Source organism: Megalobrama amblycephala, linkage group LG11, assembly GCF_018812025.1.
Source record: "Megalobrama amblycephala isolate DHTTF-2021 linkage group LG11, ASM1881202v1, whole genome shotgun sequence".
NCBI lineage: Eukaryota > Metazoa > Chordata > Actinopteri > Cypriniformes > Xenocyprididae > Megalobrama > Megalobrama amblycephala.
The window spans coordinates 16,817,933-16,845,531 of NC_063054.1; the positions used below are offsets into that span (position 1 = coordinate 16,817,933).

At 37.4% G+C, this 27,599-nt stretch overlaps 1 protein-coding gene across 3 annotated transcripts; it reads right to left on the bottom strand.

Moving 5' to 3' along the window:
* Positions 1 to 1,590: 1,590 nt before the first annotated feature.
* On the bottom strand, positions 1,591 to 27,438 carry rnf144ab (ring finger protein 144ab). Of its 3 annotated transcripts, none has more exons than XM_048206374.1 (8): positions 27,295 to 27,438; positions 9,795 to 9,948; positions 9,246 to 9,350; positions 9,071 to 9,131; positions 8,149 to 8,359; positions 6,253 to 6,400; positions 5,883 to 5,972; positions 1,591 to 3,074 (listed from the first exon to the last, which is right to left on the bottom strand). In XM_048206374.1, exons 2-8 carry the CDS (start codon positions 9,927 to 9,929, stop codon positions 2,943 to 2,945), a joined length of 882 nt encoding a protein of 293 aa, XP_048062331.1. In that variant the 5' UTR covers positions 9,930 to 9,948; positions 27,295 to 27,438; the 3' UTR covers positions 1,591 to 2,942. The 3 variants fall into 3 exon arrangements, with proteins under 3 accessions (XP_048062331.1, XP_048062328.1, XP_048062329.1); XM_048206371.1 differs by lacking the exon at positions 27,295 to 27,438 and adding an exon at positions 25,649 to 25,933; XM_048206372.1 differs by lacking the exon at positions 27,295 to 27,438 and adding an exon at positions 18,586 to 18,659.
* Positions 27,439 to 27,599: the final 161 nt, after the last annotated feature.

The window sequence follows — 27,599 nt, forward strand, 5'->3', positions numbered from 1 at the left end:
TGTCCACACACTGATGTCCAATTGATGTCGAAAAAACCCTGTCAAATTGACGTCAAAAACTTGACATCCATTTGACGTCCACACACAATTGATGTCGAAAAACCCCCGTCAAATTGACGTCAAAAACTTGACATCCATTTGACGTCCACACACTGATGTCCAATTGATGTCAAAAAACCCCTGTCAAATTGACGTCAAAAACTTGACATCCATTTGACGTCCACACACAATTGATGTCGAAAAACCCCCGTCAAATTGACGTCAAAAACTTGACATCCATTTGACGTCCACACACTGATGTCCAATTGATGTCGAAAAAACCCTGTCAAATTGACGTCAAAAACTTGACATCCATTTGACGTCCACACACTGATGTTCAATTGATGTCGAAAAAACCCCCGTCAAATTGACGTCAAAAACTTGACATCCATTTGATGTCCACACACTGATGTCCAATTGATGTCGAAAAAAACGTCAAATTGACGTCAAAAACTTGACATCCATTTGACGTCCACACACAATTGATGTCGAAAAAAACCCGTCAAATTGACGTCAAAAACTTGACATCCATTTGACGTCCACACACTGATGTCCAATTGATGTCGAAAAAATCCTGTCAAATTGACGTCAAAAACTTGACATCCATTTGACGTCCACACACATTTGATGTAGAAAAAAACCCGTCAAATTGACGTCAAAAACTTGACATCCATTTGACGTCCACACACTGATGTCCAATTGATGTCGAAAAAACCCTGTCAAATTGACTTCAAAAACTTGACATCCATTTGATGTCCACACTGATGTCCAATTGATGTAGAAAAAACCTCCGTCAAATTGATGTCAAAAACTTGACATCCATTTGATGTCTACACTGATGTCCAATTGATGTTGAAAGTGTTTTGAAATCACTAGATATTGTTGAATAAAGTCTCTTTTTTGGGGGTGCACAAAAAGTATTCTTGTCACTTCATAACATTAAGGTTAAACCACTCTAGTCACATGAACTGTTTTAAATATGTCTTTAGTAGCTTTCTGGGCATCTGAAAGTGTTAATTATTTTGCTGGCAATGGAGGCCTCACTGAGTCATCGGATTTTATCAAAAATATCTTAATTTGTGTTCCGAAGATGAACAAAGGTCTTACGGGCGTGGAACAACATGAAGGTCAGTAATGACAGAATTTTCATTTTTGGTGGACTAACCCTTTATCTAACATTGCTTACCAGCTATGACAGTATAGAGATGGGCCACATATATTACACATATAAATGGAAGAAATTAGAAAGTCTAACATAGTGGCTTTAGTAAGTTTAGATATTGTGCAATTACAGCAGAATATATAGTTGCAGTTTACAGGCAGCATCTTCATGTATTGAACAAACAAATCAGGAGGACTTGAGCACATAATTTGTAATAAGTTACTAATTATAAAGTTCTAGTTATAAGTTAGTTAGGTATTAAATGAGATTAAACTTTTGAAAAAAAAAAAGATTTTTTAAGTATGACATTTAAAAAGGTACAGCTTTATGTTGTTTTGCCTAAAGTTATTTTTTTTAGTTGTTCTAATGCAAAAGAAAAGCCAACCAAGTGCACTGCAGAATAATAATATATTTAAACATGAAAAACATGTGAATACACATTATATACAGTTGGCTACAAAAAGTGTTTCAACACTTAAAAAAAAAAAGTTTACAAAACATAGAAAAAAAATTAAAGGCATATTTAACTGAAGGAACAAGAACAAAAACTAGGTGTACCCTAGTCATCAACCAATTATTAATGTGCTAGACAGTGAACACATGGGCTTACACATCACATTTGGCAAATTGTTCCCAAAAGTATTACTCCAAAAAAATAAATTAATTAAATAACTTCTAGAGTGACCTGAAAAGTAAGAAGTTAAGCCTCACTGGCCTGATTACTTTGACCTAAATTGGCAGGCACATGGTAATATGCAGGTTTGTATTTGGATCTTCAACAGGTTGTGTACAAGACCCTTCTGGGTTGGAAATACAAACAAAAGCCAACATATGTGTTATATCAACAAAATGTATGTAGATGACATTATTCACGACATGTATAAAATATGAGTTGCATTAATGATTCGTTTGTGATAGCTCGGTTATAAACAGTGATTGATATTTGACCAGCTCTCCGATACCAGGATAAGAAATCTTTCATCAACACCCAAGCCTACAAGCTTTGAGAAGGCATCAGGTGGTACGTCTGCTACGTCTGGGGTGTGTATAGTATCTGAGTAGATTCAAATGGAAGAACGAGGTTTTACTGTCCTAAGATCGAGTGTATAGGAAGCATATAGAAGCAAGTGGCAGGCTGAGGCTCATTAGAGCCTCTGTAGGAAGTACAGAAGTGAAACCTCCTCTGCCTCCAGCATGCATTTGCAAATAGACTAAAAACTGGCAGAAATACTGAGGTTATGTGACTATGCTACAAGAAAAGTATGAAAGCACTGCTTAGAAACGTATTTCTGTCAAGTCTGTAGTCAACAGAATTTGTTATATCCCAGGATAAACAACATCATAAAATAGCTTAGTTAACTATAATACCACATAAAGTGAAGAAACAGTGAAGATGAGAAAAGATAGAGTACAAGACAGTGTGTAACAAAAGGACAGCTGTATGTCATACAGGAAACAGAAGTGCTTGTTTCCAAACACTACAGATTTGTTTAACTCCGATGGCTCATCCAATCAGCTTCTCTGCTCCTTCATAACTCCTTTCAATGCAAGTCACCATTTTAATGCAACTGAGATGTGCAGTCTCACGGACAGATGAGATGTGCAGTCTCACGGACAGATGAGCCGAGTCTTTCACCAATGCCCCCTGCAAAGTGTGCTCAGGAGAATCAGACGAGACTGGATCACAGCTGATCCTCGGTCAAACGAGCTGAAAGTCGCCTCCTGACGCTGAAACAGAACTCTAGGTAGGAAGAGGGTCGTCGTCGCCACGTTTACACTTGCATTTGCAGCAGAGCACGAAGGGAGTTGCCAGCAAAAGAAAAGGGGAGGCCACTAGCAAGAGCAGACCGAAGCCAGCAAAGATCCCAACAACCTGAACAGAGAGGTGAAAAGATCACAATGATTAAAAAGAAGAAAGAAGGGAAAAAATGAGAATATTGAGTGCACATTCCTGTTGATTATAAACTGAAACAGATCTTGGTCTGTGATGCTCTTACATGTCAAACCAGATGGCATTCTGCCACAGGGGGGCAGTAATGGTTCTTGGTGATCATAACTTGGTATTTATCCTATACTACAGGTACGGATTTAGTTTTTTTCTGAAAAAAGTTATTATAATTTTGGGAGTGTCAAGAAAGTAAAGACTCTTAATTCCATTTCTGAACATTTTAACAAACATTCCAAATAAAATGGAATATCAACAAGCAAACATGCTGCTTTTGTATTAATACTGTGACCTAATTTTAAAATGGATATATTTTAACACTAAGAAATGATGCTTTAAATTAGGGCTGGGCGATATATCGCATGCGATTCTCACGCGCATTTCGTCAGTAAAGCCGGTTCCCTGATTAGCGCTAAATCGCCATCACCTGCATTCAAATGGAGCGGCATTTAATAGACAGAGCCGTAGTTCACGGACAAGCCACGCAAAATCGCGTTCAGTATCGAAGATGAATCGATGTATATCGCCCAGCCCTACTTTAAATGGATTAAAAGTGACCATAAGGACATTTATAAAGTTACAGAGGATATACATATTAAAGTCCACGTGAACTGGAAGTTGTAACCAGTGTTATGACATATTTTCAAGTGAAACGGAATATTTAATAGAGGGCGGGGTTTTATTTTAGCGCACCTCCTCTCCATCTCTTGCTCGTAGCAGACGGTTGGAGGGGAGTGGTTAAAGATATTCTATTCAAATTTTCAGATATTGAATAAAGATTACCACGATTTTTCCTGTGTAATAACTTGCACAGGTTAATTGTTCATCACAAGACTGTGCACTAAAAGTAAATAGTGTCAATTTAGATTTCATGACTTTAAACAAAGAATCCTGAAAAAATGTATAATGGTTTCCACAAAAATATTAAGCAGCACAACCATTTTCAACATTGATAATAAGAAGAAATGTTTCTTAAGGACCAAATCAGCATATTGGAATGATTTCTGAAGGATCATGTGACTGATGGCAAAGCTGAATTTTCAGCAGTCAGTACTCTAGTCTTCAATGAAATAAATATATTCAAATTTAAAACTTATTTTAAAGGTGCCCTAGAATTAAAAATTGAATTTTCCTCAGCATAGTTAAATAACAAGAGTTCAGTACATGGAAATGACATACAGTGAGTCTCAAACTCCATTGTTTCCTCCTTCTTATATAAATCTCATTTGTTTAAAAGACCTCCGAAAAACAGGCGAATCTCAACATAACACCGACTGTTACGTAACAGTCGGGATCATTAATATGTACGCCCCCAATATTTGCATATGCCAGCCCATGTTCAAGGCATTAGACAAGGGCAGAACGTCTGGATGTGCACAGCTGAATCATCAGACTAGGTAAGCAAGCAAGGACAATAGTGAAAAATGGCAGATGGAGCAATAATAACTGACATGATCCATAATATCATGATATTTTTAGTGATATTTGTAAATTGTCTTTCTAAATGTTTCGTTAGCATGTTGCTAATGTACTGTTAAATGTGGTTAAAGTTACCATCGTTTCTTACTGTATTCACGGAGACAAGAGCCGTCGCTATTTTCATTTTTAAACTTGCAGTCTGTATAATTCATAAACACAACTTCATTCTTTATTAATCTCTCCAACAGTGTAGCATTAGCCATTAGCCACAGAGCATAGCCTAAAACTCATTCACAATCAAATGTAAACATCTAAATAAACACTGTACTTACGCGATTAGACATGCTGTATGACGAACACTTTGTAAAGATCCATTTTGAGGGTTATATTAGCTGTGTGAACTTTGTTTATGATGTTCAAGGCAAGCGCGAGCTCCGTGGGCAGGGAGCGTGAGCATTTAAAGGGGCCGCAGCATGAATCGGTGCATAGTTAATGATGGCAGTTAAAAAAAATTAATTTAAAAAAATCTATGGGGTATTTTGAGCTGAAACTTCACAGACACATTCAGGGGACACCTTAGACTTATATTACATCTTGTAAAAATTTTTTCGATTGCACTGTTAAATTGTAATAATATTCCACAATATTACTGTTTGTACTATATTTTGATCAAATTAATGCAATCTTGGTGTGCATAAAAAAAAAAAAATCTAACCAAACAAACATATGAAATTTGAACGGTACTGTTTATATAATACATTGATGTTCACATAAATTTACCATTTAAAAAAAAAATTGATTTAAAATAATTGATTTAATTGGACTAGCCCATTAGTTTTGAGAATAAGTGCTGAATAATCAAACTTGATTTGTTGAGGTGTGACAATAAAATAAAGAAAATGTTGTCAAACTTCAACAAATCATCAGTTTGATTATTCAGCACTAATCTCAAATCTAAAAGAAACTACTGCTCTATATCACACATGTCTGAAATATTAACATACAGCAGTACAGTCAAGGCAGGTTTAAAATGGCATCAATGCCTCCTGTTGTGCTTTTGAGGATCAACCACGTCTCGCTCTCTCTCCATTTCAAATATAATAAAGTGTCTCTAATCTCCCTGCACAGTAAAGTAAGCCATTAGCAAGTGTGACATAACACAAAATAAATGCATAATATCTCCCTACTACAGAATGATAAATCATGCTCGGTTACTTTTATAGAAATGGAGGGTTATTTCAGGTTAACTGTGTGGGCCAGCTTGTCTTTAGCACTTCATATCTGCAGTCTGGAGGGATGCGCTCATGTGGTACATACCTGTGTCCGATGCCAGATGACGGAGGCTCTGGAATGACCCAGTTTATTCCGGCATGGACCTTTATCATAGTGGATCAGTAAGAAGTCATCCTGAGGAGGTGAAGGAAAGATGTTAGTGTCAATAAAGATGAATATGAGTTACACGGAGAAGCTTCAAAACACTTGCAATATATTGGTCTAACCAAGCATGACTGTAGTGGGGGAATAAGACATTTAATAAGACATTCCTATGGAAATTCTACCTTTATGATACATAATTAGTATAGACATTTTTTGGCCCATTTTTAAATATGTAATAATATTAATAAGTCTAATAATAATAATAATAATAATAATAAGTTAAACAAGTCATACTGTATGTACAACTTACATCCAATGACTCCAGGCAGTACCAGCAGAAGGCATGCTTGCAGTTCTTACACATCATCTGGGCACAGCCTTCATCTCTCTCAATGTAGACTTTACATTTAGGACAGCGTTTGATCGGAGCCTCATCCTCCTGGCTCTTGATGTTGGAACTGAAGCGTTGAGATGAACATGGAAGAGAACAGATGTTCAGATGCTTCAAATTTATATATAAACACTACAGTTTTTGGGGTCTGTAATTTTTTTTTATGTCTCTTATGCTCACCAAGGCTGCATTTATTTGATCAAAATACAGTAAAAACTGTAATGTGTGAAACATTACAATAATTTAAAGGAACTGTTTTTTATTATTTTAGGAAGTTTTAAAGGTGCCCTAGAATCAAAAATTGAATTTACCTTGGCATAGTTGAATAACAAGAGTTCAGTACATGGAAATAACATACAGTGAGTCTCAAACACCATTGTTTCCTCCTCCTTATATAAATCTCATTTGTTTGAAAGACCTCCGAAGAACAGGTGAATCTTGAACATTTACGTAACAGTTGGGATCATTAATATGTATGACCCCAATATTTGCATATGCCAGCCCATGTTCAAGGCATTACACAAGGGCAGCCAGTATTAACGTCTGGAGCTGCACAGCTGAATCATCAGACTAGGTAAGCAAACAAGAACAATAGCGAAAAATGGCAGATGGAGCGATAATAACTGACATGATCCATGATTACGTGATATTTGTAAATTGTCTTTATAAATGTTTCGTTAGCATGTTGCTAATGTACTGTTAAATGTGGTTAAAGTTACCATCGTTTCTTACTGTATTCACGGAGACGAGAGCCGTCGCTATTTTCATTTTTAAACACTTGCAGTCTGTATAATGCATAAACACAACTTCATTCTTTATAAATCTCTCCAACAGTGTGTAATGTTAGCTTTAGCCACGGAGCACTATCAAACTCATTCAGAATCAAATGTAAACATCCAAATAAATACTATACTCACATGATCCGATGCATGCATGCAGTATGCATGACGAACATCTTGTAAAGATCCATTTGAGGGTTATATTAGCTGTGTGAATTTTGTAAATGCACTGTATTATAGTTGAAAGCTCGGGGGGCAGGGAGTGCGAGATTTAAAGGGGCCGCAGCCTGAATCGGCACATAGTTAATGATGCCCCAAAATAGGCAGTTAAAAAAATTAATAAAAAAAAAATCTATGGGGTATTTTGAGCTGAAACTTCACAGACACATTCAGGGGACACCTTAGACTTATATTACATCTTGTAAAAACTGGTTCTAGGGCACCTTTAAATTGTAACTTATGCCTGTGATGGCAAAGCTGAATTTTCAGCATCATTACTCCAGTCTTCAGTGTCACATGATCCTTCAGAAATCATTTTTATATGCTTATTTGTAGTACAAATAACATTTTGTCTTCTTATCAGTGTTGAAAACAGTTGTGCTACTTTATATTTTGGGGGATACATTTATTTTTTTCAATATTCTTTGGGTAGAGTTCAAAAGAACAGCATTTTTTGAAATAGAAAATTTTGTAACATTATGAATGTATTTACGGTCACTTTTAATGCATTTAATCGGTCCTCATCGTTAGCATGTTTTTCTACTATGCGTTTTTGTTGAAATCAAACTACTCTAAACAGAAATGTTACTAAAATAAATACCAGTCATGCAGTGTTACTTCAAAACAACACTGGATACTTCATAATGATCTGTATACTTGACTTTAAATAGGTCAGAGAAACTTAAAAAGTATTTGAAGGGAAAATAAGGGGTTATTATTATTCATACATAATGGGGTACACCCACAAAAACAAAATCTCTGCTGTGAATTCTACATAATTTGATGCTGAGGGTTTAAAGTATACTAGAGCAAGTACCCATTTTCCCCAGGTAGGAAGGTGGTAATTGGTAGGCTCTCCTGACACGCCTGGCCAGAGTGGCAGTCTGCCCTACAGGCAGAGCAGAAACGCAGACTGCACTGAGGGCATTGCACCGGCTGCGGCAACTGCACCTCAGCTTCATTCAACTGGCACACCGCTTGGCATGAGGACGAAGGACACCAGGTCCGACAAGGATCCAGAAGCACCTCTGTAAGGAAAAACAAACAACATGTTAGAAATGATGACCCATTTGGTCTGATCTACAACTACTTCAGACATCTACATTCTCAATTTGACCTGAGGAATCAAATTTTATTTTGATATAAAATGTTGATGAATGAACACATAATCTTAGTTTGTATGATGTAAGAACTTCCTCCCAGTGTAAAAAAAAAAAACCAAACACAAAAAAACCAACACATTTATTGAAACTAAGCTGCAAAAACAGCTCATTCTGGATGAAACATTTAACAATGTCCTGATCACTTCATGTTGCTTGATGTTGAGCATTCAAAAAAAAAAAAAAAACTATATTCGATGACAGGAAACTCACAGTCCCATCTTAGAGAAACAAAGCGCTTTTAAAGGGTTAGTTCAACCAAAAATAAAAATTCTGTCATCCTGAATTTCTTTATTCTGCTGAACACAAAATAATATGCTTTGAAGAATGTCAATGGGCCCCATTGACTTCCATAGTAGTATTTTTTTAATGTCAATGGGGCCCATCAACTGTTTGGTTACCCATATTCTTCAAAATATCTTATGTGTTCAGAAGATTCATTTTTTGGGTGATCTATCCTTTTAAATTTCAGATGCAATGTATTTCTTAAAGACAGAAAAAATAAAATAGAAATTGTTGTAAAAAAAAAATGAAATTATTTAGGAACATACTACTTATGCATCTCTCAGGGAAACTCACCTCGCTCAAACTGGAGTCTCTTATAACGTTGCATGACCTCTGTGGCCACCATACACTCAATCTACAGCAGAGAAACAGAGTATATGAACAAGACAGGAGCAAATGACAGAAACCTTGAATAAAGCACAATTATTTCTAGTCTCTGGTAAAAATGACAAATTGTAAGTCAGCTTACCTCATTTTCCAGCAAATGTCCCTGTTTTGGGCAGGCAGAGTCTGGACAGCTAATAGCTGGTTCGAGGCCCTCTTTAATGAGCAGTTCAACATATTGCTTCAAACACTGTAAGAGACAGATTTCCTATTTTTCATCTTTGAAAAAATAATGAGACAACTGCTGCCTGTGGTTACGTTTCCACCCACAAACGCTCTGTTCATTGTAGTCAAGCCAACATCAGACCATCACAGCATTCTGCTGAGACAACATTCAAGAGCTGCTTGTAAAGAACAGGCCAATTTGGCCCATATCAAGATTCAAGAATTTTTATTAGCATGGCAAAAACAACAGTAAAAGTATTAATAACAGTACATGTACATATCTATCTATCTATGGAATAATAGGAATCAGACAGGTAATAAGAATTAGGGGCATACTATGAGCACCAGCTTAGTGCAGTTATATTACTGTTGTATTCTCACATGTAAAGAGACTGTATTACAATTTGTATTCTAAGACTAGTTGGCGCACTGCTGAAAAACAGGAGTGGCCACTGAAGACAGTCCTTACCAGACTGCAAAATATGCACTGGCACTGGGAGATGGTGGTCATCTGTTCCAGGGGAAACTCTCCCAGGCACAGTTTACAGGACAAAAGTGGTGCCAAGTCCACGTCCCAGCTGGGTTCGTAGCGAGAGCTGCTCATGGTACGCGGATCTGGGACACTAAAGGACAGAGACAAAGCATATCTTAAAAACAGCTAAAGCAGTTAATAAATACCATACTATTTTATTGAAATAAATTAAAAACAAAACACTACACATTATCTACATCCCTTTCTCATGTTACATTCTCCTACGCAGTTTACGTTGTAGACTCGGTGCAGCAGCTCTTCCAAGTTCTACGTCAGAACTCTGACTCAGTATTGGCCAGCTCCTGTGTCAGCATCACACGCATGCGTCATGCTGCTCATATGAACAGTGTCGGCCAATACCGAGTCAGCGTTGTAACGTAGAACCCGGAAGCCTGCACTGTCTATACAATGTAAACGGCATAGGAGAATGACAGGGAAGAGACTAAATTGTTGAATAAAGTCGTTATTTTTGTTTTGTTTTTTTGCACAAAAAGTATTCTCGTCCCTTCTTAACATTAAGGTTACTGTAGTCACGTTAACTATTTTAACAATGTCTTTGCTACTTTTCTGGATCTTAAATGTGGTAATTTCGTTGCTTTCTATGGGGGATAAAAAAAAAAAAACTCTCGGATTTCATCAAAAATATCTTAATTTGTGTTCCAAAGATGAACGAAGGCCTTACAGGTTTGGAACAACATGAGGGTTTTTGTTTTTGTGCACAAAAAGTATTCTCACCGCTTCATAACATTAAGGTTGAACCACTGTAGTCACATTTACTATTTTAACAATGTTTTTAAAGGTGCCATCGAATTGAAAATTGAATTTACCTCGACATAGTTGAATAACAAGAGTTCAGTACATGGAAATGACATACAGTGAGTCTCAAAAACCATTGTTTCCTCCTTCTTATATAAATCTCATTTGTTTAAAAGACCTCCGAAGAACAGTCGAATCTCAACATAACACCGACTGTTACGTAACAGTCGGGGTGTACGCCCACAATATTTGCATATGCCAGCCCATGTTCCCAACATTATGAAAGGCATTAGACAAGAGCAGCCAGTATTAACGTCTAGATGTGCACAGCCGAATTAGGGTTGGGCAATGTCCCCTAAATTGGCAGTTGACGATGTTTACAGTAAAACATCGCGATGGACGATGATATCGTCGGGCGGGGGTGGGGGGAGGATAATGTACATTTGAATGTACATTACATTCAAATGTACGTGTGTGCATTGGCTGGCGCTAAACCAGAGACAGACGCGCGCAGCAAATATGCAGCAAGTATAGACGGACGCGCGCAACAAATATGCAGTCTTTTCAACCACATAATGTTTATTTTAGGTTTCGGATGTTTAAATACATATAAATACAAACAAAACAATACATTTAGAGTTTGTAAAATACACATTGATGTATATAGAAGCGGCAATAACAATTCTTTCCATTATAATTAGAGGACATGTTTTATTCATATCAGATACACATTGTGTAAGTAACTTTAAAGTTTACTCTATTCTATCGGAATATCAGATATTTCATGTTATAGTTAACACATTTGTGAATATTTTGAATAAAAAAGGAAAACTGAAATAAAAGCAGATCATCAGTCATACAGCGCTGCAGGGTGACATGACAAACAATGACGTGTCACCATGGAAACAATAAAGTGATACGTTCTAAATAACGGTCGCCAGAATATTTTAAACTTACGTGCGAAAGGGTTATTTTATTTCCCAACTAATGACTCATACGGGCTTTCCAATAGGTATGCCTGACATGGTATTTTCACAGACTAACACACGTCTCTGGCATAAACTACAGTATTTAAAATAGCATATATGCATTAGTTATATTCTCAATTTAATTTACAGAGCAATTCCTGCAAAGATTTTAGGTTAACTATAGTCTATTGAAGAGACCAGGATTAGTGTGTCGACTTGCAAGACTTGCAGCGGAGCGGGACGGGGGCGGGGCGGGGGCGTGGCATCAGATGGTGTCTCTCCATCGTGATTTCGGTCGTCCATCGGCACAACCCTAAGCCGAATCAACAGACTAGGTAAGCAAGCTAGAACAATAGCAAAAAAATGGCAGATGGAGCGATAATTGACATGATCCATGATTACATGATATTTTTAGTGATATTTGTAAATTGTCTTTCTAAATGTTTCATTAGCATGTTGCTAATGTACTGTTAAATGTGGTTAAAGTTACCATCGTTTCTTACTGTATTCACGGAGACAATAGAGCCGTCGCTATTTTCATTTTTAAACACTTGCAGTCTGTATAATGCATAAACACAACTTCATTCTTTATAAATCTCTCCAACAGTGTAGCATTAGCCGTTAGCCACGGAGCACTATCAAACTCATTCAGAATCAAATGTAAACATCCAAATAAATACCATACTTATGCGATTAGACATGCTGCATGACGAACACTTTGTAAAGATCCATTTTGAAGGTTATATTAGCTGTTTGAACTTTGTTTATGCAATGATAGAGTCGAGAGCTCTGGGGGGGCGGGCGGAGAGCGCGAGCAATTAAAGGGGCCGCAGCCCTGAATCGCTGCATTTCTAATTATGCCCCAAAATAGGCAGTTAAAAAAATTATTTAAAAAAAAATTAATTAAAATCTTTAATTAATTTTAATTAAAATATCTTAATTTGTGTTCAGAAGTTGAACGAAGGACACTTCACCTTTATCTAGGACCATGAATATAAAGATTCAGGGTATCTCATTACTTATCCATTAAAAATGCTTGGTCTGCCACAGAGTTTTCCTTCCAAGAGATTCTGCTGTTTGCTGAGAGCTTGTCCAATCAGTCAATGGCAAGTATGTCAATATCCCTCAGTACTGCTGCCAGGCAACCCAAAGAAAACTAATGACTGTCTCTACTGGAGAGCCCTACAGAACAGACTCCCTCAGAGAGTACGAGCAACACAGCGCAGCCTGCTAAAAACAAACAGACCTCCACATAACAAACACATATAATTTATAGGCTACTGTACGTGTAAACTTTCAAACGCTCCTTCACAATATGGCACAGCAAAACTTTTTGCACCTGAAGTGACTAAAATGTAATTGTGGTCCACTATACCACCTCATTGCAGACTACACACCATCATGAGTTGATATAAATGATTGAGGAACACTCAGACTAGTTAGTGTGCTTCCCGACAGCAGATATCTTTGTAGGTGGAGACAGATGGAGACTCATGTGCTTGCGCCTGCAGTATCTCATTGTGTTAGTTGTGGGAATAGTCGACAGCCCAAACAACAAAGGGCTCTCAGCAGGCTGTGCGTTTCTCCATTTGGGCCTCTCACCTCTGTCAGCACACCCACACAACCTTAACTAGACACAGTAACTCAGTCATATCATATGTAAAGCCACGTGTACACAGTGAGATTTTATGATTGTTGCTTTTCAGATTGTGTGAAATGCCTGCCGTGACATCTTGGGTAGAAGTCAAGGCAGAGACCGTGAGACAGTTTATGCTGGACTGACTGTGTGATGTACATCTTAGGACAACAATGACAGGCCCATAAATCACTGCACTTTATGACATCCTCAAAACGCAAAAAATATGTTGTGGAGTGTCTAAAGTCTATCGCAGACTGCTTTTTCTTTAGTGCGAAGGAGGCAGTGTTGATAATGTCAAGGGAATACAAGATTTCTCTTTCTCTGACAAACACACTGTATCAAACATCACCAGTTGCTGTGCACCTACTGGTTCTTCATCACACCGTAGGACTGAAACCCAAAATTTCTGATTCATTACACTTGCAATAAAATGCCCGTCAGTGTGAATGCAAGTGATAAAAGACAGCTACGAAATAATTCTTTCACGATTACCAATATTTGTCTCAAACATTAAAATCGTGGTCACAGTCAAACAGTATAGGCATAATACATCAAATGTCATCAGGAACGAATTTTAAATAATGGCTCTGTTTACACCTGGTATTAAGATGCATTTTGGTAGATCGGATCACAAGTAGACAAGGGAGGCACACACCCGTTTACACCTGATCTTTTAACCTGTCTATTTTGTCCACATTCAACCACTTGTGTCCTGATTTCTAGGTGGAAATCAGGAATGGTGAGAGAACATTGTGCTTGGTACATTTTTTGTCTTGAAACCAAACTTGGGTCTTCAGCCGACAAAGTTTGAATCCTGTCTGGCTAGCGTGCTTCCCATAAAGTTTAATCATTAGTTCAGTAGGCTGTCTTTTGTGGTTGTTTGAACACATTCGACCACATGAGCGTTTACACTATGAAAACGATTAAATGCGTTTTGGACTACCTCTGTAAGTGGTCAAAAGTAGACAAACTCAAAACATTTTAGGGCCCGTTTACATCTGTATTTAGCATCGTCCACTTGTGATACAATCGACAAAAATGCATCTTAATACCAGGTGTAAACAGACCCAATAATTTTGTCCAATGGCCAGACAAGTTTCAATCCCTCTTCTCCAGCAACCTGTGGCCTGTTGCACAAAGCCGGTTTCAGTTTCTACCCAGGTAAGTTCAAGATTAGTTTGAGCAAACTCAGTTTTTTCGGGCTTATGAAGGTGGATTGGTTTTTAGCAGGTTTCATTGCTATGGTAACTTACGCTACACGGCTAACCTGCTCCAAAGCAGGTTGTATTCTGGGTTAGAGATCGCAAACCCAAAATGAACCAATCAGCTGTGAGTAATGTGACATGTATCTAGGGCTGGGCGATATATCGCATGCGATTGTCACGAGCATTTCGTCAGTAAAGCCGGTTCCCTGATTACCGCTAAATCGCCATCACCTGCTTTCAAATGGAGCGGCATTTAATAGACAGAGCCATAGTTCACTGACAAGCTACGCAATATCGCGTTCATTATCGAAGGCGATTCATCTGTGATAATGAATGCGATATTGCGTAGCTTGTCAGTGATCTACGGCTTTGTCTATTAAATGACACTCCATTTGAAAGCATGTGATGGCGATTTAGCGGTAATCAGGGAACCGGCTTTACTGACGAAATGCGCGTGACAATCACATGCGATATATCGCCCAGCCCTACATGTATCTGATGCAATAAAGCCACTCCCCCTGTATCTCTTGCTCCAAATTAAAGCAGTTTATAGTGAAAACATTTTAGAGACAAAATTGCTCATCTTTTGCTGCTAATGTGTAATTCATATAATAGTATATTCATTTAATTATTACTTGACAATTAATATTTAACTTTGCTTTTAAATTGATATAAATATAATACAGGCATCGATATATAAAGCTTTTAAACAAATTAAGCTTGTGTATTCATTTGAGCTCATAGTGAATCTAATATAAATTATTAGGCATATTTCTTTGATTCACATGCATTGATATAGTCAGATATTTTCTTTCACCTGCCTTCTCAAACTTTCGCTGCAGCAGTGTTTATTCCTGCTTTGTAAATGCATTTAATTTCATGATATATTTCATAACGATCTCTTAATCTTCAGAAGAGAAGTGAATTGCGCGGCTCTCTCGTGAGAAGTGATCAAACGGACGCTCTGCATGTTCCGTGTGGTTGGCTGATTGCCGCACGTGTCACACTTTCAGGTGCACACGCTTCAGAGTTAATCGCAAACTCTGGATTAAACCTGAGTTGACAGAGAAAGTTCATACCTGATCCTGATCTTAACCAGTTTGGATTTATCTGGATTCGTCAACTCTAAACCTACTCTGAAACTCAGAGTTTGTTCAACTAGCTTCATGCAACAGGCCACTGCTGCTCACATGAAACGGTTCAAACAGTTTTAGATTACAATGCCTACTTTCTACAATCCAAACAATTTCATCTGATTCTATCCTTCGAATTTGATGAATCGTGGATGTACAGTGGGTACGGAAAGTATTCAGACCCCCTTAAATTTTTCACTCTTTGTTATATTGCAGCCATTTGCGAAAATCATTTAAGTTCATTTTTTTTCTCATTAATGTACACACAGCACCCCATATTGACAGAAAAACACAGAATTGTTGACATTTTTGCAGATTTATTAAAAAAGAAAAACTGAAATATCACATGGTCCTAAGTATTCAGACCCTTTGCTCAGTATTTAGTAGAAGCACCCTTTTGATCTAATACAGCCATGAGTCTTTTTGGGAAAGATGCAACAAGTTTTTCACACCTGGATTCACACCTCCAGTTCTGTCAGGTTGGATGGTAAACGTTGGTGGACAGCCATTTTTAGGTCTCTCCAGAGATGCTCAATTGGGTTTAAGTCAGGGCTCTGGCTGGGCCATTCAAGAACAGTCACAGAGTTGTTGTGAAGCCACTCCTTCGTTATTTTAGCTGTGTGCATAGGGTCGTCCTGTCCCTGCAGCTGAAGTCATCCTGTCCCTGCAGCTGAATAACACCCCCACAGCATGATGCTGCCACCACCATGCGTTCTATCTTGATCTCATCAGACCAGAGAATCTTATTTCTCACCATCTTGGAGTACTTCAGGTGTTTTTTTTTTAGCAAACTCCATGCGGGCTTTCATGTGTCTTGCACTGAGGAGGGGCTTCCGTCGGGCCACTCTGCCATAAAGCCCCGACTGGTGGAGGGCTGCAGTGATGGTTGACTTTCCCATCTCCCGACTGCATCTCTGGAGCTCAGCCACAGTGATCTTTGGGTTCTTCTTTACCTCTCTCACCAAGGCTCTTCTCCTCCGATAGCTCAGTTTGGCCGGACGGCCAGCTCTAGGAAGAGTTCTGGTCATCCCAAACATCTTCCATTTAAGGATTATGGAGGCCACTATGCTCTTAGAACCTTAAGTGCAGCAGAATTTTTTTGTAACCTTGGCCAGATCTGTGCCTTGCCACAATTCTGTCTCTGAGCTCTTCAGGCAGTTCCTTTGACCTCATGATTCTCATTTGCTCTGACATGCACTGTGAGCTGTAAGGTCTTATATAGACAGGTGTGTGGCTTTCCTAATCAAGTCCAATCAGTATAATCAAACACAGCTGGACTCAAATGAAGGTGTAGAACCATCTCAAGGATGATCAGAAGAAATGAACAGCACCTGAGTTAAATATATGAGTGTCACAGCAAAGGGTCTGAATACTTAGGACCATGTGATATTTCAGTTTTTCTTTTTTAATAAATATAAAAAATTTAAGGGGGTCTGAATACTTTCCGTACCCACTGTATACACACATCACAATAATGAAGAAGAGTCAGTAAAAATTTCCTGTTCCCATGAATTCTACCCAATATCAAGTTCCAAAATTAGTCAGTATTGTATACCTATTAATTTTTTTTTTTATATTTTGTTTGTACGACCAATGGTAGACAAGGTGTTTATGCAACCTGTTTAAAAAGGATATTTTTGCAGTTGATGCAAGTGGCGCATAGCCTTCTGAGAAAGCACTTTACCATAGTTCTACGTACTCAAAAAGGAGACTCAAATACAAACAAATAGAACAAAGTAACTTTGAAAAGGAATAAATTACTAGAAACAAAAATGTCCACCGCACCCAGAGTTTTTTTTTTTCCAAAATCAAAGGGGAAATCCCAGGCATGAAAGAAGGCCTATAAATGTCCATTGTTCATTCATCTAGACAACTAACCACATCTTGAGCTCTTCCTCCATGAAAATGGGTTAGGAAGGGAAAAAAAAAAAAAAGTAGGGTCACGAACATCAGTTTGGCACAATGAATCCCTCAAAAGGGTCCGAGATGAAGACAGAGTGTCCTAAAGCCTGGCACTGTCATTGAACCTCTCTATCTGCTGATGGAGGTCAATAGTCTTAAGTAGCTCTTAAGCACATTTTCTTGTTGCGTGTGCACATTTAAAAGAGCTCACAGATCACTTAAATAAGGGAACTGGTTTTACTCAGTTTTGCAAAAAGCGTTGGGGCCAAGATAAATTTCATCTTAGCTTGTAGCACAAGTAAAATTATGTAACTGATAAAGGTCTTACATAAGATCTATTTTTAATCTATCTAGGTTAAAGCCAAATTAAGCTGTTCTCTCCATTGTCGCTCCAACTGTCTCTAATGAGCGCTCTAGAAACAGTTTGGCTATAGAAACCATTTATGCTCTTTAAATAAGTATAAAAGTGCTCAGGACAAACACATACAGTACAGACGCCTTTGGTAGGTCTTCAGATTTGTGTCAGCAACAACACTGAAACATCCGAACAACCTAATTTCTTAACTGGATTACATTACGAAGGAGGGGTGTGTGAATACATAAACAAGCATATAACTGCGCTAGTCGGAATTAATGTGGCTAAGAGAAAGTCACAGAGAGAAAAAGAGAAAGATACAGTAACAGTTTTGCATTTACAGTAACGTTTATGAACAATGGACACGACACGGAACTTGGTTCCTGACAAAAATAATATTGTTAATGTTCTCAGTCATTCAGCTTGTACCAGTCTCCTGAAGTCAACCTTAAAAGAACAGTTCCAGTGCCAGTGAGTTGAATTTCAGAACTGAAACAGATTCATGAACAAACCATTCAGACTGGTTTTGTGAACTGGACCAACCAATTTTGGTATTGTCTTCAGACCATACTACGACATGACTTCTAAAGACTTGATATACAGCTGCAAGAAAAAGTATGTGAACCACTTGCAGAATCTGTGAAAATGTGAATAATTTGAACAAAATAAGAGATCATACAAAATGCAGGGGAAAAAACAAACAAACAAAAAAAACGTTTGTTAAAATGACCCCGTTTTATGAACCTTGATTCTTAATACTGTGTGGTTACCTGAATGATCCACGACAGTTTTTGTTTTGTGATGGTTCATGAGTCCCTTGTTTGTCCTGAGCAGTTAAACTGCCCACTGTTCTTCAGAAAAATCTTCCAGGTCCTGCAGATTCTTCAGTTTTCCAACATCTTTTGCATATTTGAACCCTTTTCAGGGTTCAAACTTTCACTCATGCTCCAGAAGGAAACACGATACATTAATGCACGGGGTTACAATTTTTTGAATTTGAAGATCAAGGTGAATTGTACTTGATTTGTCTTCTGGGAAACATTCATGTATCTTCTGTTGCTTCCAAAGGGCAGTACTAAAAGAAAAAAAAAAAAAGAAAAAGAAATAACCACACACAGTATTAAAGGTCCCGTTCTTCGTGATCCCATGTTTCAAACTTTAGTTAGTGTGTAGTGTTGTTGTTAGAGTATAAATAAAATCTGTAAAATTTTAAAGCTCAAAGTTCAATGCCAAGCGAGATATTTTATTTAACAGAAGTCGCCTACATCGAACGGCCAGTTTGGACTACATCCCTCTACTTCCTTCTTTAATGACGTCACTAAAACAGTTTTTTGACTAACCTCCGCCCACAGGAATACACAAAAAAGGGGGCGTGGTCTTGTTGCGCTCCCACGGAGAAGAGCAAGAGTTGCGTTTGTAGAGTGTGTTTGTCGCCATGTCGTCGAAACGCTGTTATTTTCATCCCGCAGTCCAATCACCTTTGTTTGGCCTTCCCAGGGACGCTGTACTTAGAGATCAATGGTTACAATTTATGTTTAACTCGGTTCCCGAAAATTATAATCCACATGTAAAACTATGTGCAGCACATTTTGCTGAAGACAGCTTCCTCAATCTCAATCAGTTTAATGCTGGATTCGCACAAAGATTATTCTTGAAAGATGGAGCAGAAGCTGCTGTCGAATCACAACACAGGAACCGCTGGCACAATCAGAACTCGTTACGTATTTCTGAAGGAGGGACTTCATAGAACAAGGAAGTCATCAGCCCGTTTTTATGACAGTGGAAACAGCGGTATACAGATAAGTAAATTATGTGAAAAATACTGTGTTTTTTTACACGCGAAACATGAACACATGTTATATTGCACACTATAAACACAATCAAAGCTTCAAAAAAACCACGAAAAACAGGACCTTTAAGAACCAATGGTTCATAAACTTTTGAACAGGTTCATTTAATAAATTCAGCTTTTTTTTTGTCTTTTGGATTATATGTAAACTTATGTAAAATATCTTACTCGGGACAGTAATAAATGAAAAGTAACATGCATTTTGTATGATCTCTCTTATTTTGTTAAAATTATTCACATTTTCACAGATTCTGCAAGTGGTTCACATACTTTTTCTTGCACCTGTATATAGTCATATAGGTCATTTATACTGTGGTCTTTATTAATGCATACAACAACAAACATTCACAGTCAATGATGGGCAAAAAGTTTTGCGCAAAACAGTATGGCCATGTGGGAAAAACTGATGCTAATGACTCCTTCAGAACAAATAGGAATTGACAACAATGAAGGCAAATTCTGCAAATATAACAAAACTAGCATGTGTCCTCATTTAGAACAGTGTGGTTTTAAGTAATCTCTGCAAAGCAGTGTGCAGGTCTGAGGGAGCTGAGAGTGTTCCTGCCAAGCACAGGATGTGAGCTCTGCCCAAGGAAACAGCAACACTTCCTGTTTTTGCCATACGCATGCCAGCATATGCATGACTGTGGAGCACAGACCTATGCTCTGCAAGACCGAGACCTGCTTGTGTAACGTAATGCACACACAAAAAAACTTTTTGCTTTTTATACCAAAAAAGATTTTCTACACCATAAATAAGAAAAATTATCAATTTTAATTTTCAGTAATTATCTAAATAGTTTTAGTTCATCTGCATCATATAAAGATACAGAAGTTGAATGAGACATTTGCGATGTTTTCACTCAAAAGATTAAAGAAAATCATTCCTCATGATATGATTCCTTTAATGTTGACACTCTACCTAATAGGTAAGGAAATGTCATGGTTGTTTTAATACACAAAATATGCAGACACCAAAAGCTATGCCTAATTTAATTAATATTTTGGTTTATACCACAAAGTAATTTAATCATTTAATGAGAGGATTTAAGTAACAACTAATAAGATCAAGTGAGATCATCTCACAAACAAGGATTTGAGATCATTACCAAGTGTTTAATAGAGTGACATCACAGTGTGCATCGGAAAGCTTTGGGAAAGCTCAAGAGATGAGTGTCTAGAGGGCTTGTTCCATTTCAGTGTAGACAACATGATCTAAAGAGGATTTAACAGATTACTTGAATGGCTGGGATCAAAGGATTTGTAGCAGTTCAAAATGCACACCCATCATCTCTCATTCAACAAATGTCTGACAAATACAGAGAAATATGTAGAAGAGTTGTCTTTGTGTACTCGGTGTTCTCATAAGCATTTTCAAGGTTTGAGAAATCAATACTTGCTATGTATCCAAAGGTTTAGAAAGTAGGCCACTTTTTACTTTTTGGTGAATTTGTAATCTCTGTTTTGAAGTCACTGGCCTGTGGCCTCATTAGCATGGAGATTAACCTACTTCGTTTGGGATTCCTTCTATACTGATCTGTTAAGTTCAGATCTACTGCCATTCATTGCTCTTTTGATGTCTGGAGCCATTATTAAAGTTCATATTCGAGTTTAGCAGATGGAAAAAAAAAAAAAAAAAAAAAAAATCATATTTCTATTTCAACATGACCTCACAGCGAATTCATGACACCAAATACGTAGGAACAGTACAGGTACAGTTCCTAACTGTAATGTATCTAGGCTGTGGTTTCTTAAACTGGGGTTTGTGAGATCATGAAAAGCAAACATAAAAGCAAATATGTGAGATCATGAAAAGCAAATATAAATACGTTATTTAAAAAATATAAACAAATAAAAGTAATTAACTTACTAACACTTTGATGCGTTTATCTGTATGTCATATGACCATTAACCAACATCAGAGAACCACACACGTGAATATTGTCTTCAAAATCTCAGGGGGTACATCAATGTCAAAGGGGTTTGGCTGACAAAAAGGTTTGGGAAACCCTGATCTAGGCCACATGGATCAAACTTAGTCCCCATAAAGTCCAATATGAATGATTTGCAGAAAAATATTAAAATTAAATGATGCTAAATGAGCTACTCAAGTACATTTTGCATATCTGCATGATATATTCATAATATTCTACTTTTAGCTGCGGCAGGATGGATAAAAACTTGTTGCAAGTGACATTTCACGTCTTAAAGCGACAGAACCTCCTTAAATAAAGAACACTATGAAAAATGCACGCTTTTCATCTCAATCTGGATCAGAGTAACAAGTGTCCCAGTTCATTTTTACCTACAGTTTGTGCAAATCACTCATGACAACATGGACAGGTACAAAAAGTGAATTTCTCAACCACTGAATATTAATACACATTCATGCTGTTTTTATTCTGTCAGAGTTTTACAAAGAAGGCAGTTTGTGATTTAAATTTGTTATACATTTAAACAGTTTTCTTATGCTTAAAGTTCAAGACAATATAATATAATATAATATATATGGTGGCGCTTAGTCCAGTCTGGCCCTTAAATACCATGGTTTGAGTCTGACACCCCTGATGTAGGCCGAGGCTGATATTATGCTCCACCAGACATAAATACACCACACATTCTGTAAAGCTGGTGATCAGCATGCAGTGAGTCACCGCAGCCTCTTTTCCTCAGACTGAAAAGATGCTAAACATTTCAGTGGTCATAGAAAAAAAAAATCATAAAGGACATATTAATAGGCTAATTTATTTATTGTGGCCTCAATAACAATTTGTCTACCTGTGCTGAAACATTAACAAAACCTTAACGTAATATTTAAAGTGTTTGTGTGTGTATAGAGCAGGAAGACTAAAAGCTGGCAGGCACAGTTTGTTCCGGACATGGGAAGTCCCTGTGCATTTCATGAAAGGGACATTCAGAGCTGACCAGCTGTACTACAGCAGACACTAATGCCCCTCTTTCATGCTCAGCCCGCTTCTGCAACGTCACACATTAACTTCCCCTCATTTTATCTTTTTGTCTGAACATCCCAATTTAGGTTTAATGCATCAACCTTCATGTAAACCAAATACAATCTAATGTTTTTTTTTTGAGGTGGAGTTCAAAGCTGGGCTCATATTCCTTTTAGTAATAGTTTTCTACATAATTTTCTACATCCTGTCAAAAAACCCCCAATTAATTTCATAAAACCCTCATTTGAATTTATTCACCACATTTCTTTGAATTTAAAGGGTTAGTTCACCCAAAAATAAAATTTCTGTCATTAATTACTCACCCTCATGTCGTTCCAAACCCAAAAGACCTTTGTTCATCTTCGGAACACAAATTAAGATATTTTTGCTGAAATCTGAGAGGTTATTTTTTTTTTTATCCCCCATAGGATGCTACCATCATTCAAGGTCCAGAAAAGTAGTAAAGACATCGTTAAAATGACAAGGGTTATGTGCAGTGTTTCCAGGTTCTGCGTCAGAACGCCAACTCAGTATTGGCTGATGCTGTTCATATGAGCAGCACGACGCATGCGTGTGATGCTGACGCTGGAGCTGACCAATACTGAGCCGGTATTCTGATGTAGAACCTGGAAGCGCTGAACAAACAGTGTAGGAGAATGACAGGGGAATTTGTTGAATGAAGTCGTTATTTTTGTTTTGCGCACAAAAAGTATTCTCGTCACTATATAACACTAAGGTTGAACCACTGTAGTCACGTTGACTATTTTAACAATGTCTTTACCACTTTCTGGACCTTGAATGACGGTAATTACGTTCCTTTCTGCGGGAGATATCTCTTGGATTTCATCAAAAATATCTTAATTTGTGTTCCGAAGATGAACGAAGGTCTTATGGGTTTGGAACGACATAAGGGCTAGTACTTAAAGGGTTAGTTCAGCCAAAAATGAAAATTCTGTCATTTATTATTTACCCTCATGCCGTTCCACACCCGTAAGACCTTCGTTAATCTTCAGAACACAAATTAAGATATTTTAGTTGAAATCCGATAGCTCCATGAGGCCTCCATAGGGAGCAATGGACACTTCCTCTCTCAAGATCCATAAAGGTACTAAGAACAAGTTTAAATCAGTTCATGTGAGTACAGTGGTTCAATATTAATATTATAAAGTGACGAGAATATTTTTGGAGCGCCAAAAAAACAAATTAACGACTTATTTAGTGATGGCTGATTTCAAAACACTGCTTCAGGAAGCATCGGAGCACAAATGAATCAGTGTGTCGAATCATAATTCAGATCGCGTGTCAAACTGCCAATAGCTGAAATCACATGACTTTAGCGCTCCGAACAGCAGATTCGACACACTGATTCATTTGTGCTCCGATGCTTCCTGAGGCATTGTTTTGAAATCGGCCATCACTGAAATACTCCAAAAATATTCTCGTCGCTTTATAATATTTATATTGAACCACTGTACTCACATGAACCGATTTAAATATGTTTTTAGTACCTTTATGGATCTTGAGAGTGGAAGTGTCCATTGCTCCCTATGGAGGCCTCACGGAGCTATCGGATTTCAACTAAAATATTTTAATTTGTGTTCTGAAGATGAACAAAGGTCTTACGGGTGTGGAACGGCATGAGGGTGAGTAATAAATGACAGAATTTTCATTTTTGGGATCAATTTGATAAAATTTGGTTTCCCCTTCTCCATTACCTTGATAGCGTAGCTTGAGCAACTGTATAGCATTGATTGTCCCATTAATGTGATAAAAGTCCCTAGGGTGGTATGGGGATTGTTTTGCTTTGTTGTTTTTTATATATTGTTATTTTGTGTTTGTTTCTTCCTTATGTTTATAATGAGGAATCATAAAAGCTATGTATAATGATTGTTGAATTGTTGGATACCCTTTTCATTTTTGGGTGAGCTAACCCTTTAAGACTTTTCTGGCTTTAGCCATCTTTGCTGTTGGGGAATAAGTCCTAACTGGCTGCCAATCAATAGATTAGGCACTAGACTACATCTAGAGTTCAATACTTAAATCAAGCATGATCTGGGTCACCCCCAGACTGGCCACAGTAATGAATGCCAAGGCTGTGGCTGCTAGTCCAGTCAAAAAAGGCTGAGAGGCTTTGCAGGAGTCTATGCATGAATAGGGCACATGTCCAGCTCGGCCACCCTTCTACAGAGGACTGATGATCATAAGAAAATATAGAACACAGACTTATGAAATCTGGAAGGAAAAAAAAAAAAAAAGTTTGCATAAGTACATAAATAATACTAAAATGACTACTATTTTGACTTTTTAAATTAATATTTTAATCAATAACAGAAAAATAAAAAATAACTATAATTAGCTAATGAATAACTCTCTTTCTCTCGCTCTAGTCTCAGTTGGTTTGTTAAAAAAAAAAAAAAAAAAAAAAAATTCACAACTGATTTCCTTATGCATTAAAACCCTGCATAAACAACGAATGTGGGAAGCATATTCTCCCAATGAATCAACAGTAGACTGTCAGTATTATATAACAAACTGTTAAGAACAACTCCCACAAACATCGTAAAAGGTCATGTTTTGACTGAGCTATGTCCTGGGAAAGGGGGCCACATGATCTCATCTGTTTTCTGAGTAGTCTAGCCGTCAGTAAACAATACTAAAAGAACATTTCTGAAGTGAATTAAACCCATCCATTTAGATGTCACTATTATCATTAAAGCCACTGGTGGTTATAGGGAAAGCCCGATAGGGAAACCTGTTGTTGAATCACCAGCTCCTTAAATGACACGTATAAGATATAATGGAGTTTCCCTGGATTATGTGAATCGGATCATCCTGACAGCATGCTGAGATTTCCCAAACGCTTGTGTAATGTGTAACGTTACTCATAAAATATACAGTATTTTACGTGTTGCAAAGAGACAACGTCAACAACAGCTACATTTTCAAATATAACATGCAAGGTTGCTTGCAACCAAAATAAATCACTGCTGTTATATCAGAATGATTTAAAGTAGCACTACACGCATTGCTTACCTTAGGATGAATCTATCAGTTGTCAGTCCGTTATAGGAATAACATCAGCTCCATGCACAACTAAGCGCAATGTCTTCCTATACGTCCGCATTTGTCGCAGATAAATTAAGAAATCATAGTTTACAGAATCATAACACATAAAGAGAGTAATATCTCAGACAAGCGGTTTATGCCCTAATTAACATCAGCTGGTCGAACTGGTCGCCGTGGCTCTCTGGAGAGGCGCCATTTGACTGCGCTTTGAGGCGCGCGGCTGAGACGCGACCGATGTGTTATTGTAAGATCAGCGCTCACGAGCGCCCTCTGCTGACGCGACGCGAATAGTGATGTAGGTGTCCGGCAGACAAGCGTAGAGTGCCATCTGCTGGTTATAAAGAGCATCAACGTGCATAGAGCTGTGCATTTGACCTGTGCTGCATGAAACATTATAACAGCACCAACATTCAAAATTCATGCGGTAATTGTAAATCACTTAGCCTATAGTTCATCCAAAAATTTAAAAAGGACTTTTATTTTGTAAAAGATCTGTGTACTTTGATTGGAGTTTGATCCGGGTCACACTGAAATCGCATTGACAGAACATATTAAAAGTATAATTTTACTTAATAATTTTGTGTTAGAATGAATGAATGAATGAATAAATAAATAGTTTTGTTGAAACTGAATTTGATGTGAACTGAAAGGAAATGTATAAAATTCATAGGCCTATGTAAATAATTTCATATGTAAATACAGCAGTACAGCATATTGTTTTCTTCAACTATAAACACTTTTAAGTTCTAGAATCAGAATGTCGATTTTTATATATATATATATATATGAAGGTAAAAAATAAAACTTGTATTTAAGAAATGTCTTCATCATTTAAGTTAGACCTGCTTAAAGCTATGACGACCAAAGCAAAACAAACCATTTCAATATTTACTGTGTGAATATGTACGTAACGCTACTTTGTAATCTGAGAGACTGGCATATTTTGCTGTGTCATTACCATTTATCCCCACTAGGTGTCAGTGTGAGACTTCCAAGTTTACAATTCCACAGTGGCAAAGTCACAAAATATTCTGCCATGAAAAAAGTGCACTTGTCTACACCGCAGAACATGCCAGGACATGTTACAACATTTTATTTCACCGTGTTATTTGTTTTGGAAGTCTGCATAATAATCTACATTCTAATCTGATGTTCGGAAATGATATCCTGCAAAGCATAGCTACATAACTTGCAGCATGGTGCTAAAGGCTGAACACTGTGTAATTATAAATTCCTTACATTATGATGCAAACTAATTGATAATGTTATGATAGAATATTGAACTTGATATATCTAAAAATATTTAGGGTATAATGGCTTTGTTTCTATCACACAGACAAGATCTACAGATTCACTTCATGTAAAAAACATTGTAAAGCTGTAGAAAGCATTTTGTATACACACATTACTACAGTATTCAGTAGTAAACAGTTACAATATCTAAAGTAATTTGAGCTTTACTAGGTAGAGTATATGCTTAGTTATACTGACAAGACAGCAGTGGAAGAAATGAGCTGTTAGGAGAGACTGAAATTATCAAGCGTGCAGCTTTCTTGGTGAAAAATGTTGAGGAGCGCAGCAGGTCAGATATTGCCTTGTGGTTTGGTGTTTACCTTTGCACTCCATGTAGCCCAGGGCAAGTCACTATGGCAACTTCCTTGCACCAGGAAGGGAATAATTGCAGTTCGGAATTCCAAATGGATGGTGTGCCTTGTTGGAGGTGATAGTTTTGTGCTGCTCATTCAAATGCAATCTGTCTGACTAAAGAAAACAGTCACATATTGACCTGTTCCTGTGGTGGGTTTCTGTGTTCATATGTTGCAAAGCAGTGGATTTACTTCAGTATAAAGGGATACAACGAAAGCTGCCATATTTTATGTCATGAGAAGACATGTATGGGATTTTGCTCTTTAGTCCA